Genomic DNA, 17,963 nt, shown 5'->3' with positions numbered 1-17,963 from the left:
TTCCTATGCTGTATTTTCTAATGAGGAGAGACAGTATTATAATATGCCCTGGGGTTCCTTTAAAAGATCACTGGCACAGTGAGTTAAAGCTCCAAGAAAGCTGTCAGCACTGTATGCAGTCCAGGGGGCATCTGAGCTTTTGCATACATTATAGCTGTTCTGTGCCCTATACCTGAACTGCAGCTCTCTGATTTAGTTGGATGGATATTCATGATCTTGCTCTAGATCACTATCAATAAGGCATGTTAACACCTGCGCCTGCTGTCAAGTTTGTCATGGATTTTTATAATAATTGTTGGTTTTGTTTGTAGGTGACGTTTTAACAGGAAACCTGTGCCTCACTTGAGATAATTAGATATAATTTGCAACTCATCTAAGGCTCATAAATTAGGCCTACTCTCATAATCATAACATATGCTATCATAATTATAAAGGGTAACAAACCAATATTTAGGGGGGCACATGAGGTGTCTGGTGAGGGAAGTGTGTTAAAAACTGTTTAATTATCTCATTGTCTACTGAGTTAACCATTCAGACTACTTCTGTGTTTATATTTACCCTCTTTGTTGCTTTGAAACCAGTGTTGTCCTTCTTGACTACAGTGTGGTTTTAAGAAGGCCTGAAATCTTTTGTGCCTCAAAGTTGCATCCATATGCCATCTGCTGGTAGACATGACAATTGCTTTTCGATATCTTAAAATGTTCCTCAGAGCAGTTCATGACAAGACAGCATCATTTTGAATGGTAATTACTTATTGTCATAATTGCATCATTATGTATATTGTTTAAATATGCAGAAAATCTCCACATAGCAGTTTCAAGTGAGCAGAAAGCATGCACTTTCCCTCATACAGTTTGTATATGTAAAATTAATCTAAAATCTTGATGTGGATCATAAAAAAACTACTTGCATACGCTCTACATAATTGATTATTGTCTGTGTATAAAGATTGATCATTAAATTGATTTAGCAAAAAAGCTGTTCAATCAATCCATGTCAGGAAAATTAAATATCTGTACTCATATCTAGGTTTTAATATGAGCCACTGTACACTGGGTGCTATGCAGATCATTTCAATAGTTTATTTCTACCATACACAAACTGTACAACACAGCGCAGAACTGCTTATGAAATTTTAAAAGTGTAAGGAAATCCTGATATACAAACTACTTGAACTGAAAAAAAGAAAGCATTTTTAAAAAAGCAAAAAAACAAAAACAACCTAAATAATTTACAGTACTGTGTATTATACTCTTTGTTTTCTTTTTCACACACAAAAAGATTTCATATCACATTACAAAACATCAAATACAAAAAGGAAAAAATAAATATTCCTCACAAAACTTCCTGAGCAAACAATCTGTGGTTTCTAAATTAAAAATAATTTAACAGAATTTATTATAAATTATACCCTAGTTTGGATGTTAACAAAAAAGATTTGATTATGTTTATTAAGGATACGATTCATTATGTTCATTCTGGTCAGATAATATAGTGATTTTATTCCTTCAGAATGACCTGTAAATTTGCTTATGCATTTTTGACATCATCAATGGACAATGTAAAACTATGGTAAACTCCTTCAAAAACAACCAGTATTGATCAGGAAAAGAAAACAGAATTGATAAAGTATATAGCCTGTTCTGCTATAAACACTAATAACAGAAAAAGTGCAAAGGGGTACAGTATGTTAGGAACATTTTTAAGGGGAAAAAATTGTTTTTAGGAAAAAGTTTTAAAATTGCTGCAACTGCGAGGACGTTGGTAATAAAATAACAAATGCCTTCAGTAACAGCACTCAGATCTTCTGGGATGCCATGGCCCATGCATTTAAACAGGAAATCAATTGGTATAGATTTAGTCATTATGGACTGTAGCAGGTTGCTATTAAAGTTATTCTGCTGCTATATATTTGTGAATCCTCCTCCCTTGTGATATATGAGGGGGCTATTTTCTTCAGCTATTGTTATTGCAAAAACAAATAAATAAAAAAAAAAAAAAAAAAACACTCTGGTAATGTGGTGTTAGCCACCACTGTAATAAAGAAAAACAAGACATTAAATTAAAAGGGCATTATGTTAAGATTGCTCCTTACACCGTTTGAAGAAAATCTCTCAATAATTTTGTTATAATTTTGCTGTAATAACCTAATTAATTGTGTAGTAGGCCTACCTTGTATTTTAGTGTAAACTATGGATACCAAGGTAATTTTCGGTAAAGAATTGACTTCAAATGCAATCTAAACATTTGATCTGTCCCATTAAATCAACGAAGCTTTTTACAGTGCAAGCGTGCAACTTCAAAATCTGATTTCGAAGCATTTTTGATTCACAGTAGCAGTATAGACAGAGCCGTTGATTATTACAGACTTGAGTCAGAGTAGCGCCATCTTTATTTTTGGCGGGAATGGAATGGTGGCTGCAAGGGATAGACTAACTGTGTCTTTGCTTTAACGGATTGTACAGCTGTTGTTTAAATTGGCGTTGACCGTTCAGATGACGCAACACTGAAAAACATCTTTCCTTACTATTTTTAGCAGACAAAATACTCCAGAAAGCACCAGTTGTGGAAAATTAAGTGAAAATTAGCCTAGTTTGCATTCCCATCAAAAATCAAATATGGCGCTACTCTAAATAACGTCTATGGGAGCGATCTAGTTCGTGGCGTCGCTTGCAGTAGCGTAATATGAGTCATACGCTATAATAACCATGAAAAAAAGAAAAGAAAAAGAAAAAAACGCTGATAACATTGAATAAATAGTGAGTGAAGTGCTTTGAGAAACAGCTAAGAAAATACAATTCATAAAACTAAATGAACGTCAAGGTATTTCCAAAAATGTTTGAGAATTTAGAGCCTATTGTTTGTTTCATGAAGGTTAAGGAATTCTGAAGCCTATTAGGCTACTAAAAATAATCTAAACCTTATTGTGCCTGATCATAAAACACTTGAACCCCATTTTACAAGAATATTGTTACATACTTATATACAAATGGTGTATAAACGGTAGGTAAACAGAGTTTAGAGGCTTATTTTCATTCAGAAAATACTGCAGAGTAAAATGAATCACCATTCACGTAATACTGCTCTACCACAAAACATCATATTCCATGTACTCATTTACATTTAGGCACATATATGCACACACGGATGTGCACACCAAAGGCAGTTCATATGAACAGAAAAGGAAATAAAGTAGGATATCATGAATTTGTTTTTCTTCAATGCTGATGATGTGATTTTTGCTCTGGTCAGGTGTACTGTACAGTCGTTTGGAGAGTTCAGATACAATATTTTTCTTTTGCTCAGTAATTGGAACACAAATTCATGATTCAAAACAAATTATGTCATGTGTGAATTAATCAGTGGCATTCAACACTTTTACAAATAAATAAATCAATAAATAACAACTTTGGGGTATACTGCTCTAACAGACCAATAACAGTTGCTCACCAACAGGTGGCGCAAATGGACTAATCTTACATTTGACATCAGTTGTTAATAAAAAGTCATCAAAAATGCAGGCAGTGGCGGATTTAGGCATGGCCAACATGGGCAGCTTGCTGGGGGTGGCACAGGGTGCTTTGCATTAGATTGCATTTGAAGTCAATTCTTCAATTGGGGGGTGGGGGGTGGGGGGGGGGTTCGCCCCAGGGTGCAATACAAGCTAGAAATGCCACTGAACGCAGGTGAAATATTTCGAACAAATAAAACTCCCAATTATTGTACAACAAATGCAAATAATCTCTAAATAAATTCACAATATGTAAAACTGGCCTTGCATTTTGGAGTTGCATCAAATATTTCAACAATTATGACAGCAATAAATAAATAAATAAGATTGCTGTGTGATAAATAGTACCGATGAATAAAGATAATATGTAGCAATAATATAGTAATACACAAAAGAACGAATACGAAATTAAGTCAAGCAAACCATAGGAAATAAATAAGTGCAAAGGAGGTAAAATTTTACTTAAAATAACATATCAAGTGGAAATATTTAGCATTAGAAAATGTGGCTGGTATTTTTCAGTGCAATGAATTCATCATGGAATGGAGTTATAATAATTATTATTTTCTTTACATGATATGTCTTGCACAGATCACAAAGCCAGCCCTCCGCAGATGATCAAACTGTTTGGCCTTATACATGAATACCCTTTACGGCTTGTCTGATGCTGTCCAATAAGGCTTTGCATTCCGGAGAATACTCGTGCTCGGAATTTTTGTACACATCCATCAATGTATTCACGTAAGCTTCGAAATTCTGTTCATTTATCGGACCCTGGAAAAGATTAAGATGGAAATATTAGAAAACAGCACTCCTTACAGTATAAAAATGTACCATACTTTATACTTTAGTATATAAAAAAAGTACAATTACTGTTACAACATTAAAATCATATCAAGTTAACATGGAATCTCCTACAAACAGTCTAAGAAAGCTTTCAGATTCTTTCTGCCACTTTATTTTTATTTATTTATTTACTTATTTTGATAATAATGGCAGCTAATACCAAGTTAGTGTACAGTTGTAGTCATTGTACATTTTTGTAATGGAGTGATCAAACACAAATCAAACTTTTAGAATGCAGAGATTAAAAACAACAGTTTCATAATTGTTAATCGTGTTAATCTGCATGAAGATGTGTGTCAGTGAAATTGTGTGGGTACTGTATGATATCACATTCACCATTTGTGGCAGCTGTATATCTGTGAGACTACTGATAAGTGCTTGACTAAGATGCGCTAACTCCTTCAACAGACTGTCGTTGTGCTGTTCAATTATTTTATTCTCTTCCTCTATAGTCTTCAAGTTGCACTCCATGGATGAGATCTGTTGAGGCAGGATGGGGCAAAAACAAGGTCTTAAGCTCAGCGCAGGACAAGCTGGAATAAAAGAGTATCTCTAGTTGTTTACTGCCTGTTATTTACCTGTGTCTGAAGCTGCATCATATCTGCTTCTATCTTTAGATTCGATTCATTTAGTTCCTTTATTTCATGATCCAAGTGCTGCATGTCTTCACTGTTTTCGATACCTGTATGACCAGACAGAAACCAGGAAATGTTGATTGACACTTGTAATAAACATGATTAAAAGACAGTTCTTGCTAAATTTGAACTAAATTCTGTCCGTAACTTTTGAGGCTGTAACTTTTGGGGCTTTCTATATTTTATTATTATTATTATTATTATTATTATTATTATTATTATTATTATTTTTCACCAATTTGAGAAATGCAAGTTCAACAGTTCACTCTTTATGATAATATCAGCAGGTCTAACATTCAGAAAGCAGCATTTAGCTTTATTGTAAGTGCTTGAATCACTCACCACTGCTGGTTTTCAGTTTGATGTTCATCATTTCTTCATCTAAGAGTTTTTTCTTGATACTCTGGGCATTTAACGGACATCCTGACAAACTGTTAGGGGAGAAAACACAAACTCTACAGATCAGTGCCTGCAATTTTAGGTAGTTTCCCCTAATTACAATAACACAACATAAATTATTTCTAGTTAAAAAAAGCACAGATACCAAAATTATTTGAATAGAGCTATCTTTACTTAAAATACACTGGGGAAAAAAATTCTATGTTGGAATTATTTAAAATCTATACGTAGCATTTTTTGCATCATGCTTTTTTAAGTAATTCAACTTATGGTCATTTTATGTCAGCACAACTAGAAAACCGTTGTTAGATATACACAAATGTATCAGTTCATTTAACTTTATTTACTTAAAAATATATATCACATGAATAAGATTCAGCAACTATTAGCAATTCAAATGTAAAACATTTATATCACTGTTTCTACTTAATTAACTTGGCTCTAAAGTAAGGCCAGGCATTAAAGTAATATTACGGATCTAATACAAGTTAAGCTCAATCGACAGCATTTGTGGCATAATGTTGATTACCACAAAAATACATTTTGACTAGTCCCTCCTTTTCTTTAAAAAAAGCACAAATCGATGTTACTGTGAGACACTTACAATGGAAGTGAATGGGGCCAATTTTTGGAGGGTTTAAAGGCAGAAATGTGAAGCTTTTTTATTTTATAAAATTTTATAAAAGCACTTACATTAATTCTTTTGTTAAAAGTCAAGTATTATTTGAGCTGTAAAGTTACTCATTTTTCTGTAATTGTTACAGTAATTTAGGGTTTTAGGGTTTGTTGACATTACATTGTCATGACAATGAAGTTGTAAAATTGGCTATAACTTTACACAGAAAATGTTAGTTAGCAATTTTAGCAAGCTAAAATCATTTTAACAGACATATTGTTAACGTCTTGTGGCTATACTTTTTTAACAGTGAATATTTTAACGTTTACAGATTGGCCCCCATTCACTTCCATTGTAAGTGCCTCACAGATTTTTGCTTTTTTTAAAGAAAACGAGGAAGTAAAAATTAATTTTTGTGGTAATCAACATTATGCCACAAATGCTGTTGATTGACCTTAACTTTTATTGAACCCGGAATATTCCTTTAAACTTGATTCACCAAAGAAGTGCAGATGAAGCTACATGGGTATTCCCCACAACCTCAGTTTTGTACTTGATTGTTTGATTTAGTAGTACTTAAATTCTTAATTTTAAGGATTTGTAAGCTAAAGAAGTTCAAGAAACTCATGATTATTGATTTATTTTATGTAACTCTCTAAGTTCACCTTAAAATTGGTATTTTGTGTCGTACCCAGTAATGAAAATTAATTCAAGCTTAAACTGTCATAAATATGTACATTTCTGAGTAGAAGCAATTTATTTGTATACGTTATGGTTGTTGGGCCAACAAATTTGTTTTTTGCATTGCACTTTATAGCATATGAGGTGACCTTAGACAAGATAAAAATATAAAAAAAGATGTTTTCTGAAATTATATTTAAAATCAAATGCCTCTGGCTCTATTTGTCAGCTGATTTAAGTATAATTTAATACCAAAAATGAATGACAACTTTAGAGGCAGTTAACGTTTCTGTCATAATGAATGAGGTTAATGATAAAGTCAGAATTGAAGTTAAGGGTTATCATATAGTATCCTCACCTCCTGTGTGTAATGAAGACGTTATTAGCGTGACCCAACCCATTGCAGCCAGGCAGGGGGCAGTGTGGTAGCTCCTGCTTACAGACCTTCCAGGAGAAAGCCGATCCGTTCATGGAACTCTCCTTCTGCCGCTTGTTGGCAATGGGGCAGCTTCCCGCACTGCGATGCGACGTGTATTTGCCCGACACATGGCCGTGGCCATCACAACCTGCCACTGGGCACCTAGACACACACAAGAGGAAATACAGGAAAATCTATACTGATCTCTCTGTAGTAAACCAACTGATATACACTACAAATGAAAAGTTTGGACACATTTGAGTGAATTTATATTATATATATCATCTTAGAAATCACTTGATCTTAAGGCTTCTATGATCCTATTCTTAACCAGGTTAATCCCACAGGTAACATGTGACCACAATTTTGTTGAAAATTAAGGGTCTACAAAGTGTTGTTGATGTATTTTATAAAGAGATGTCAACTGTAAATGACAGTGCAGACAGTCTTGATTTCATGTGAACGTGTTTACATGGATGGGCACATGATCAGAGCCATTTAAATCCACTGTGCACCTCTGAAAGATGATGTCTGTGTCAAAGATCCATAAAAGGAAGCAAGTCAAACCTGTCATAATACACATAAAACTGCAATGTTTTCTTTTACAGATAATGTTTGTAGGGTCTATTAATTAATTATTTAAAAGACTGCTCAGGCTCATAAATCATGCTCACAGGACAGGTAAACATTTAAGCTGTCACAATTGTGAACAGTGGGGAAAAAAGGAAAAAGGTTAAACAGACTTTATCTCTCGCAATTGCTATTTTGTTGCTTATTGCTTATAGCATTATTACCATACTTGTTTTTGTGTCATTTCACAGTTTTGATGACTTTACTATTAATCAGTGTGGTGGTGGCGTAGTGGGCTAAAACACATAACTGGTAATCAGAAGGTTGCTGGTTCAATCCCAACAGCCACCACCATTGTATCCTTGAGCAAGACACTTAACTCCAGGTTGCTCCGGGGGGATTGTCCCTGTAATAAGTGCACTGTAAGTCACTTTGTATAAATTCGTCGGCCAAATGCATAAATGTAAATGTATTAATGCAAAATGTGAAAAATAGTATTAATAAACAATGAGTGTGTCCAAACTTTTGACTAGTAGCTTACATATATACAGTACCATATGCGCTCATGATATGGCTGAAATCATGTGTTTTTTTGTGATGTAATGACTTTGGATGGTGGCAAGCGGAACAAGGTCATTATGTTGTATTGTAATCTGCATCACAACAGTTGTTTAGTATAGATTTCTGGGTCACCGTGCCAAAACACACACAGATGCGACCTGACCCCTCGACCTGCTTAAATTAAACCCCCTCTGCAGACCCCTTTTGTTGTCCTCAACTGTTGTCCAAAACACAAAACAGTAGCACTCTAATTATCTAAGATAATCTCTTATTTGAGATAGAACTGAACTAGTTTTAGTGCTTACATCCTCCCCACACCCCATATACATTTTGTTCATAATTCGATGGCTAAAATTCGACACCCCACACCACTGTTTGTGAGGTCGTAGCATGCACACATCTGTAAATTCCCTCCACCCCCAATTTGCTGAGTTGGAATTCTTTTCAAATACCATTAAGAAGATTAATCCTCTGAAATGTTGATTAAAATGTATTCAAACTACAAAAAAGGGCTATCACACGGAAAGTCGCTATTCGTCAGAAGCGCACTCTGATAAATAATTACGGGCAGAGAGGTTAACGTGCCCACAAAGTTGAGGACTAGAGCGGCGTGGAGTTGGCCAATTTATTTTGCTGCTCACTTTCCCCCCAGGGCAGTAATGGAATGGCATAAATTGCACATAATTGTTGCGTGTCCTCCACCGTGGGGAGAAGCACATGATTTGGAGGTGGCTGACCCTTTCTCTGATAGCCCATATTGGAAAAGGTGAGAGGTTATATCTGGGACAGTACAAATAGCTTGTCTGCAGGCCTATATGGAAAAGGTTGTAATGGCAGTTTTTGGCTCTAATATTGTGACTAAAACAAGAAGACATTACAACTCCAACACTGACTGTTGAGTCCAGCTCTGGAATTGGTGGCCCAGACCACCGGACAACAGAGATGGGCCATATGGCTGAAAATTTACAATTATTTACCGACATTACAGACACAACGAGAGTCTGCTTTCCATTTCTCTACATCCATCCATCCATCCATCCATCTCTCTGTTCCCCCTTTAATGTGTGTGGACCTGCTATTGTCTAATTCCTAAGCTCTCGTATTTGCATTAGTAATTAAAAATTAATTACTAGCCCAGATGCAAAAGTAGTGAAGCCATCACTCTGGGTTAGACTGGAATCAATTAAATTATTTTTTTCTGCATAGTTTTATGTTTTTAAAGAGCGAATGGCTGCAGTAATTGTAATTAAATATGATCTTAAATGAACACGAGTAAACAGTTAACTCCCTGAATTAAACAGATGATATTTTTGAACCATATTTCTAGGATGTCCCACATTCTGAAATACATAACAATCCTATTTTTAAAAACATATCACGGATAACTGACAAACACTTGCATTTAGCTTTTCGTAATACATAAAGCATTAGCCAGTGCAACTTTTCCCTTTCACCTATTGTCAGAAATTAACAGGGGCTCGAAAATGTCAAAACTCTAAAAATGTGGGGGCAAAAAAAAAGTCCCTTTAATCTATTTCCTTTCATATTTTTTTATTTATATTCTTTTTGTAATTTCTGATATATTTCTTAACATTCTTCTACTCTAGGCTTAGTGATACACATTATTCTATAAAATATAGAATTTAGAGTATAGAGTTGATGTTGATTTAAATGTATAGGTGACAGCCAATTAAATGAACCTTAGTGACATTTATTTTAACAGATTGAATACAACTGGATTATATGACATAAAAGAATGACACAGAATCTATTTTTATATGGTTAGAAAGAATATGCTCTCATAAAGGTAAAATATGCCTATTAAAATCAACTCAAAAAGTTAAAATCAAGAAGTTAATTTCTGACCCTGATTGTACATTTGTTGTTTTTCCCAAGAAATGTAATAAAATTAAATTTTGAAAAACTAGTCAACGGCATTTGTGGCATAATATCGATTACCACAAAAATGATTTTGACTTGTCCCTCGTTTATCTGACAAAAGCAAAAATCGCAGTCACAGTAGGGTGCTTACAATGGAAGTGAATGGGGCCAGTCCATAAACGCTACAACATACATTGTTTCAAAACTATAGCCACAAGACGTAAACATTATTCATGTTAATATAACTTTTGCATGATAAAATCACTGACTAACCTTATCTATGTAAAGTTATATCCAAAATTTCACTTTGTTGCCATGACAACATAACGCTAAGCGATTTTATCACACAAAGATCATGTAGAACAGAGATTTTAGGACACTAAAATCATGTTAACACATATAATGTTTAGGTCTTGTCACTACACTTCTGAAACAGTGAGTATTTTAACGTTTACAGACTGGCCCCATTGACTTCCACTGCCTCACTGTAACCCATAAATTTACCATAAATGCAGTCGATTGAGCTCAACTTGTGTTGAACCCAAAACATTTCTTTAAGAAGTGTTTTGCAAAATGATGCTCTATTAAAAGACATTTTATGTGCAGTAGGACCTTCACACAAGTCTGAATATGAACACTTAACACTTGGTTGTCATTGTTTGCATGCTGTCTTACTTCATCTCTGGCTCTTCTTTGTCCTCCTTGCTTGGCGTGAGCTTCAAGGCTCCTTTTCTGGCACGAGGGCAGCCTGACAGACTGGAAAGAAACATGACATATGTGAGGAACCTTTCAGAAGTTCAAGCGTGCAGACGTGTGCGTGGGAATGATATGGTCATGGAGTTTATGGCGTGATGTTTCAGCTTTGACACTTGTCGTGTTTGTATTGAAAAGAGGTCATTACCTCAGCAGTCGTGAAATACCACAAAGCACATATTCTGTAGTGGTTACCTCATTTTAAATATGAATATGTAAACCTTTTGAGTGATGTCCAGTCTGTTATAGTCTCATGTCTAAAATTAGACTTCACTATCTGTTTGAATATAGACATTACACTATAAAATACAAGCATTACAGTTTATGTACCATTGTCTATGCTTCTTGATTATTCTACAGAGAGTCTTGCTGTCTAATTAATCTCACCTTCTATGAGATGCATAGTTTCCTGTCACATGACCTGAACCATCACAGCCAGAAGTTGGGCACCTGTTTACAGGAAAATGAGATAGGAGATTAACAATGAACCTGGTGATAAATATGCTGATACTATCATATGCAAAATCATAATGTGAAAGTCATAATGCTATGTATATGAGTAGTTGATATGTAATGCTTTAGGAAAGTTGATGTCCTCCAGTGTGACCTGATAAACATCTAAAAGTATTTTTTTGACATTTTGCTAATTCTTTTATAATCATTATGCATGCAGCTATTGATGTCATATTAATTGAGACACTATATGGAATATTCATACTTTTGAAAATTCAGTTTTCGTACTACAGAACCATTTTAAATGAACTTTTGAATGCAACAGGTAATTAAAACTAAATGTTACATTAATATTAAACCCCCAAAATGTATATGCATTCATGCACATTCATATTTAATCAACACCAAAATTTTAGGTTGAAATGAATAAATCCGAGAACACTTTATGAACACGTTCAGAATCAGCGCATAATATTTATTGGTTTAAAACTTTAGGTCACTCTTACTTTAGTTCTTGAGTATTGGCAGCCATTAGTGACTTAAGAGTCTTATCAGCCAATGGGCACCCAGATACACTAAAAAAATAAAAACAGGAGACACATATATGTCAAAAACTTGCTTTTAAATGACAACATTTAATTTTATTTTATTCAGTCTTTCATTTTCAACACAAATAGCTCATATTTTGTTTTGCCCTTGGAACCAGTGTAGGGGAAGCTACTTTGAAACTGTAACTTCCCAAGCTACAAGCTACTCTTGACATAAAGTAGCTAACTACACTGAAGCTATTTAAAGAATTTATATGACAATTGGATGAAAATATTTAAAGGGTTAGTTCACCCAAAAATGGAAATTCTCTCATCATTTACTCACCCTCATGCCATCCCAGATGTGTATTACTTTCTTTCTTCTGTAGAACACAAACAAAGATTTTAGTAGAATATCTCAGTTCTGTAGGTCCTCACAATGCAAGTGAATGGTGACCAGAATTCAGAAGGTCCAAAAATCACATAAAGGCAGCATAAAAGTAAACCATACGACTCCAGTGGATTAATCCATGTCTTCTGAATTCGATATGAAAGGTGTGGTGGAGAAACAGATAAATATTTAAGTCCTTTCTTACTGTAAATCTACTCTTTCACTTCAACATTCTGGGGCGAAAATTACTTTCACTTTCACATTCAGCCACCTACTGGTCGGGTCTGGTCAAAGGTAGAGATTTATAGTGAAAAAAGGACTTAAATATTGATCTTATTCTCTCCCACACCTATCATATTGCTTCAGAAGACATGGATTCAACCACTGGAGTCATATGGATTACTTTTATGCTGCTTTTATGCCCTGTTTGGACCTTCTGAGTTCTGGTCACCATTCACTTGCATTGTAAGGACCAACAGAGCTGAGATATTCTTCTAAAAATCTTAATTTGTGTTCTGCAGAAGAAAGAAAGTCATACGCATCTGGGATGGCATATGGGAGTGAATAAATGATGAGACAATTTTCATTTTTGGGCGAACTATCCCTTTAATTCCAAAGTGAAAAAAGTGCCTTTAAGGCTCAAGTGAATCAGTAAATCATTTATGTGAAGTAGTTCCTTTACATGAACCGTCCGAATGAACCAACTCCCTCCCAAAAATGAATCATAGTTCCCAATGCTAAGTATAAGGGAATCATTTATTTTAACTGGTTAATTTACATGAGCCGTCAGAAAGAACCGATTCACTTAAGTGATTTGGTTTTGCATAAGAGAGAGAGGACGGTTTAGGTAACGCATTTTATTATTCTCGGCTCCATTGCTACGCTAGCAATACAATGTGGCAAATGTAGCATTTTGTGACTCTGCAGTGCTACTCGTTGTTAAATGTAGCTCATTACCGAAAAGCTTCACTATAGTGAACATAGCTTAGCTTCTGTCACGCTACTGAATTTTTTTTTAGTTCAGATGGTAGTCACTAATTTTAGTTATCATTTCCCAACACCGATTGGAACATAAATCAAAAAGGGTGTACATAGGCAGGGCTCCCCACCTTCTATGTGATGCATAATTCCCTGTCACATGACCACTACCGTCACAACCTGGTGTCGGACAACTGCAAAGAGAAGAAGATGCATTACTCTGAGCACAGATGAACCTATTTCAGTCTCTAGATGACTGTGGACCAGATTATGAAAGTATCTTGTAGATGCACAGAGCTTATGATTGCTTGATGTAAATGAAATGTAACTAAATGATTACATGAGTGTGACCCAGAGACCCCCAAACAGAATAAAGTTACAAAACTGGCACTCTAGAAAATGTTAATACCTCATTAGCTCTTTCTTGTTTTCTCTTATGAGCATCTTGTTTTTTGTCATGTTCATGTCCCCATTGTACGCTTTGTCCTCAAGTGATGCCCTCTCCAATGCATCCATCTAAAAGACAAGGGACATAATGTCAAAACATGCAATTATCAAAGAAAAATTGCGAAGGTCGCTCAAAAATGGCATTCTGTAAACACACAAGCTCTTATAGTCTGTGAGAGGGTTTGACGCTGCTTAAGTATACTTAGTAAACCGTATATCCATTTAAACTCCCATAAAATCCCTTGTAATATTTATGATGGTCGAGCTGAGTGTAAAACCTTTGGATTTACTTACTTTTTTTTTTTTACAAGGTAAGTATCTTTGAGCACCAGATGTCAGAGGGGAATCAGATGAACAGACAACTGTCTGGGTTTGTTCTTTGATTCCAAAGAGGACAAAAAATGGCCAGCTTTTCAGGAACATTCTTTTGCAATTTCTTTAAAATGTTGATTTCACGTTGGAGCAGCACTTTACTAAAGACAGTCAGATAACCTTAGGGGTTGTGTCTGACTGAAAGAGAAAATTCTGGTGAATACATAGAAAGTTGCTATTTAAAGTGTTTGTGTTAAATATGTTCTTGCGGTTGTAAACTGTACATGGCAAAGCAAAAGAGTATTTAGACATTTAATTTAGCTTATTACATTTCCATCAACCTAAACCAATCAGCTACAGAAGTTATACACTGTAAAAAGTGGTAACCTGCATTTTGAACTTAAAGTAGCTATTTCTACCTAATCTAACTGATCTACGTGATCTAATGTAGAATTAGTTTTGTTGGTGAAACCAAATGTATTCAGGTTAATACTGTGATGATAAATAGTTCATTTTCAGTTTGCACCAGTTTCTACAAGCATGAACTCGCCTATTCAAAGAAAAATCACAAATTAGATCACTTTAATATCTCAGTTTCCCCCTAGACAGCAATGATATTAAAGGAATATTCCGGGTTTAGTATAAGTTAAGCTCAATCGACAGCATCGACTATTGATAACCACAAAAATACATTTCGACTTGTTCCTCCTTCCCTTATAAAGAAACAAAAATCAAGGTTGCAGTGAGGCACTTACAATGGATGTGAATGGGGCCAATGTCTGGAAGGTTTAAAGGCAGAAATGTGAACTGAATCTTATAATTTTATAAAAGCACTTTTATTAATTCTTCTGTTAAAACTCATGTATTATTTGAGCTGTCAAGTTGATTAAACTGCCATTTTTACAGTCGTTTTAGAGTTTTAGTGTTTGTTGACATTACATCATCATGGTAATGAAGTTGTAAAATTGGCTATAACTTTACCCAGAAAAGATTAGTAAGCGATTTTATCACACTAAAATCATGTATACATGCATATCCTTTATGTCTTGTCACTATACTTTTGAGACAGTGAGTATTTTAACGTAAAAAAATTGGTCCCGATTTACTTCCATTGCAACTGCCTCACTGTAACCTGGATTTTTGCATTTTTTAAAGAAAAGGAGGAACAAGTCGATATACATTTTTGTGATAATCAACATTATGCCACAAACGCTGTCGATTGAGTTTAAATTGTATTGAACCCGGAATATTCCTTTAAATGAAGAGCAAACTGAGATTTTTGCTTAAAGGAATATTCTGCGTTCAACACAAGTTAAGCACAATCATCAGCTTTTGTGGCATAATGTTGATTACCTCAAAACATTATTACGATTTATCCCTCCTTTTCTTAAAACAAAAATCTGTATTCCAGTGAGGCACTTACAATGGAAGTAAATGGGGCTAATCCGTAAACGTTAAAATACTCACTGTTTCAAATGTATAGCCATAAGACGTAAACTATATTTAGTGTGAGAAAATCGCTTATTTACCTTTTCTGTGTAATGTTAAATAAAATGTTAGAACTTTGTTTCCATGACGACGACACGTTGTGACAAATAACTATAAGTTCATCAGCCTAGAACAGCAGTCCACCGTAAAAATATAGATTTAAACAACTTTACCACTCAAATAATCCACAGGTTTTGAGTTAAGTGCTTTTATAAAATTATTAGCTTCATATTTCTGCCTTTAAACCCCTTCAGAAAATGGCCTCATTCAGTTCTATTATAATAAGTGCCTCACTGTAACCTCGGTTTGTTTTGTTTTGTTTTTTTAAAAAGGGGGGACGAGTCGAAATTAAGTTTTGTGGTAATTAACATGGCTACAAATACTGTCGACTGAGCTTAAAAAAATCACAAATGACACAAATTTAAATATGAACTCAAACATTTCTCATCAGATTCTTTCAATACAAATGATCTTAGCCATCCATGCTACTGTTAATTACATTGGTCTCTATCTTTATTTCTCCTATGGCATTTTAGGAGAAACAACTTGACCGGGGACCAAGTTGATACTTAAATGAAACATAACTGAGAACCCCATTAAGTCCCATGAGTTCTAAAAAAGCAACCTCAAAGCAAAAAATTTTCCTCTTCATACACATTTTTTATGTGATCCATATTCACTTGCTGTAAGTGTTATTAAACTGAATTTAACTTCTAGTCCATCTGGCTCACCTCTTTGTCTTGTTGAACGGGTGTTTTGCTAAAGTTTAATGGTGTGTCCCAGGCGTCCTGTTCATAGAGGACTCGATAGATGGCTGGGGAGATCTGGATACCCGCTGCTTTGGGTAGCGAAGGTTCAGGCGGGGTAAAAAGAGCATCTCCTAATGCTGGCATCACAGGAGAGTCCCGCGCTTTCTCTCTCTTCTTCTTCATGCTTAAATCCAGCGTTCCGTTCTCATCTACCTCAATAAGGGTGTCCTGAAAGAGGAATGAGAGTTTGAAACCAACTTTATATCAATAGTTGACAAAAGAGTTCTTTTTCATTAACTTACAAAAATATTAATTTGCAAATTTTTGCATTCCTAAAATTGCCCTACTGATACTATTGCCAAGAATAAATTGCTGTACTTTAACAATAAGCATCTATTTTATGGTTACATTAGTAAATTAAATAGCTTCTTTAGAATGTTGCACCCATGTTATGTCTTGCGATGTAATAGTGACAATTCACATTATAAATACCTGTGGATTTTCTAGTTATGCGCATAGATATGGACATGTGGCATAGTCATCCTGTATTTATTCTGCTTCTTTCCAGTGAAATCTGTACTATCTGGTTTCTAGATGACACATATAATGGTTTTAGGTCACTACCATTAAGGCAAAAATTGAAAAGCTTTGAGTTTTTATGGTACTCATTAACTGCTTAAAAACATATGACACCCAGTTGTCCCACACATATTTTCAGAAGCTCACCAAACAAAAGAGAGCTTATAAAGGAACTAATCACGATAATTCCGATTACAAACCAAATGTGGAACTAAATCTAACTCTGCCTAACCAGCTGGAACCAACCTACGGCGCACCTATCAAGTGCACACGATGCGACAGTGTTGTACTCGTCTATTGACATTCTCTCCAGCTCCAAAAACAACTGAGGTGACATCTTTCTCCCACACTTTCGTGAAACGCTGCAAGATGATAAGCCGTATTCTTAGAAGAAGAAAAAACAAGCGACTTGGCACAAACAGGGAGATGGAGATACTTAACATGCATAAAGACATTTCAACGCAGACATCAGCAGATGACAGATCGGCTAACACTGTTTAATTCATTTGCTCAGTTCGTACAGTATACCTGCTCTCTGCCCACTGAGTGCTGGGACTACGAACGATCTGTTTGGTGTGTAGGTGTGTGAAGCATTCACACCATACTTCTGTGAGTTTCTCTGCAAGTTTCTCTCAGTTTTATCACTCAGTGTTTAAGAGGAAGACGTGATTTTGATCAAAAAAGCTGGTAAACTTGAAGGAATCCAACTATATGGTCTGTCTCTAGTACAATGTAATTACTATGGTATTACAATGTAATTACTGTTACCAAAAAATTTGGTAACACTTTACAGTAAGGTTCTATTTGTTAACATTAGTAAATGCATTAGGTAACATGAACAAACAATTAACAATATATTTGATACATAATTTATTAATCTTTGCTAATGTTAGTTAATAAAAATACAATTGTTCATTGTTCATGTTAGTTCATAGTGCATTAACTAATGTTAACTAATACAATCTTTGATTTTAAATATGTATTAGTATATGTTGAAAGTAGCATTAACTAAGATTAATAAATGCTTAATAATTATTGTTCATTGTTAACTAATGTTAACTAATGTTGTTAACTAATGTTAACAAATGGAACATTATTGTAAAGTGTTACCAAAAAGTTTAAGTGGGTCACTGCAGCAATGAGCACTTACAATGATACTATTCTAACT

The 17,963-nt window shown here is 34.8% G+C and overlaps 1 protein-coding gene across 2 annotated transcripts in view; it reads right to left on the bottom strand.

Moving 5' to 3' along the window:
- Window positions 1-1,064: 1,064 nt before the first annotated feature.
- Window positions 1,065-17,963, bottom strand: part of LOC127434115 (suppression of tumorigenicity 18 protein-like) — an 85,290-nt gene continuing 68,391 nt past the window's right edge. The window contains exons 12-22 of one of the 2 annotated variants that reach the window (XM_051686603.1): window positions 16,199-16,444; window positions 13,630-13,736; window positions 13,352-13,414; window positions 11,831-11,899; window positions 11,259-11,321; window positions 10,794-10,874; window positions 7,047-7,268; window positions 5,335-5,423; window positions 4,936-5,039; window positions 4,694-4,837; window positions 1,065-4,285 (exon numbers count right to left, since the gene is read on the bottom strand). In XM_051686603.1, the coding sequence (XP_051542563.1) occupies window positions 4,145-4,285; window positions 4,694-4,837; window positions 4,936-5,039; window positions 5,335-5,423; window positions 7,047-7,268; window positions 10,794-10,874; window positions 11,259-11,321; window positions 11,831-11,899; window positions 13,352-13,414; window positions 13,630-13,736; window positions 16,199-16,444 (1,329 nt within the window). In that variant the 3' untranslated portion in view covers window positions 1,065-4,144. The remainder of the gene's footprint in view (window positions 4,286-4,693; window positions 4,838-4,935; window positions 5,040-5,334; window positions 5,424-7,046; window positions 7,269-10,793; window positions 10,875-11,258; window positions 11,322-11,830; window positions 11,900-13,351; window positions 13,415-13,629; window positions 13,737-16,198; window positions 16,445-17,963) is intronic. The other variant, XM_051686605.1, reaches the window with a different exon arrangement.

This window comes from Myxocyprinus asiaticus, chromosome 44 (assembly GCF_019703515.2).
Source record: "Myxocyprinus asiaticus isolate MX2 ecotype Aquarium Trade chromosome 44, UBuf_Myxa_2, whole genome shotgun sequence".
Classification (NCBI taxonomy): Eukaryota; Metazoa; Chordata; class Actinopteri; order Cypriniformes; family Catostomidae; genus Myxocyprinus; species Myxocyprinus asiaticus.
This window is presented reverse-complemented; position numbering and strand designations above follow the sequence as displayed.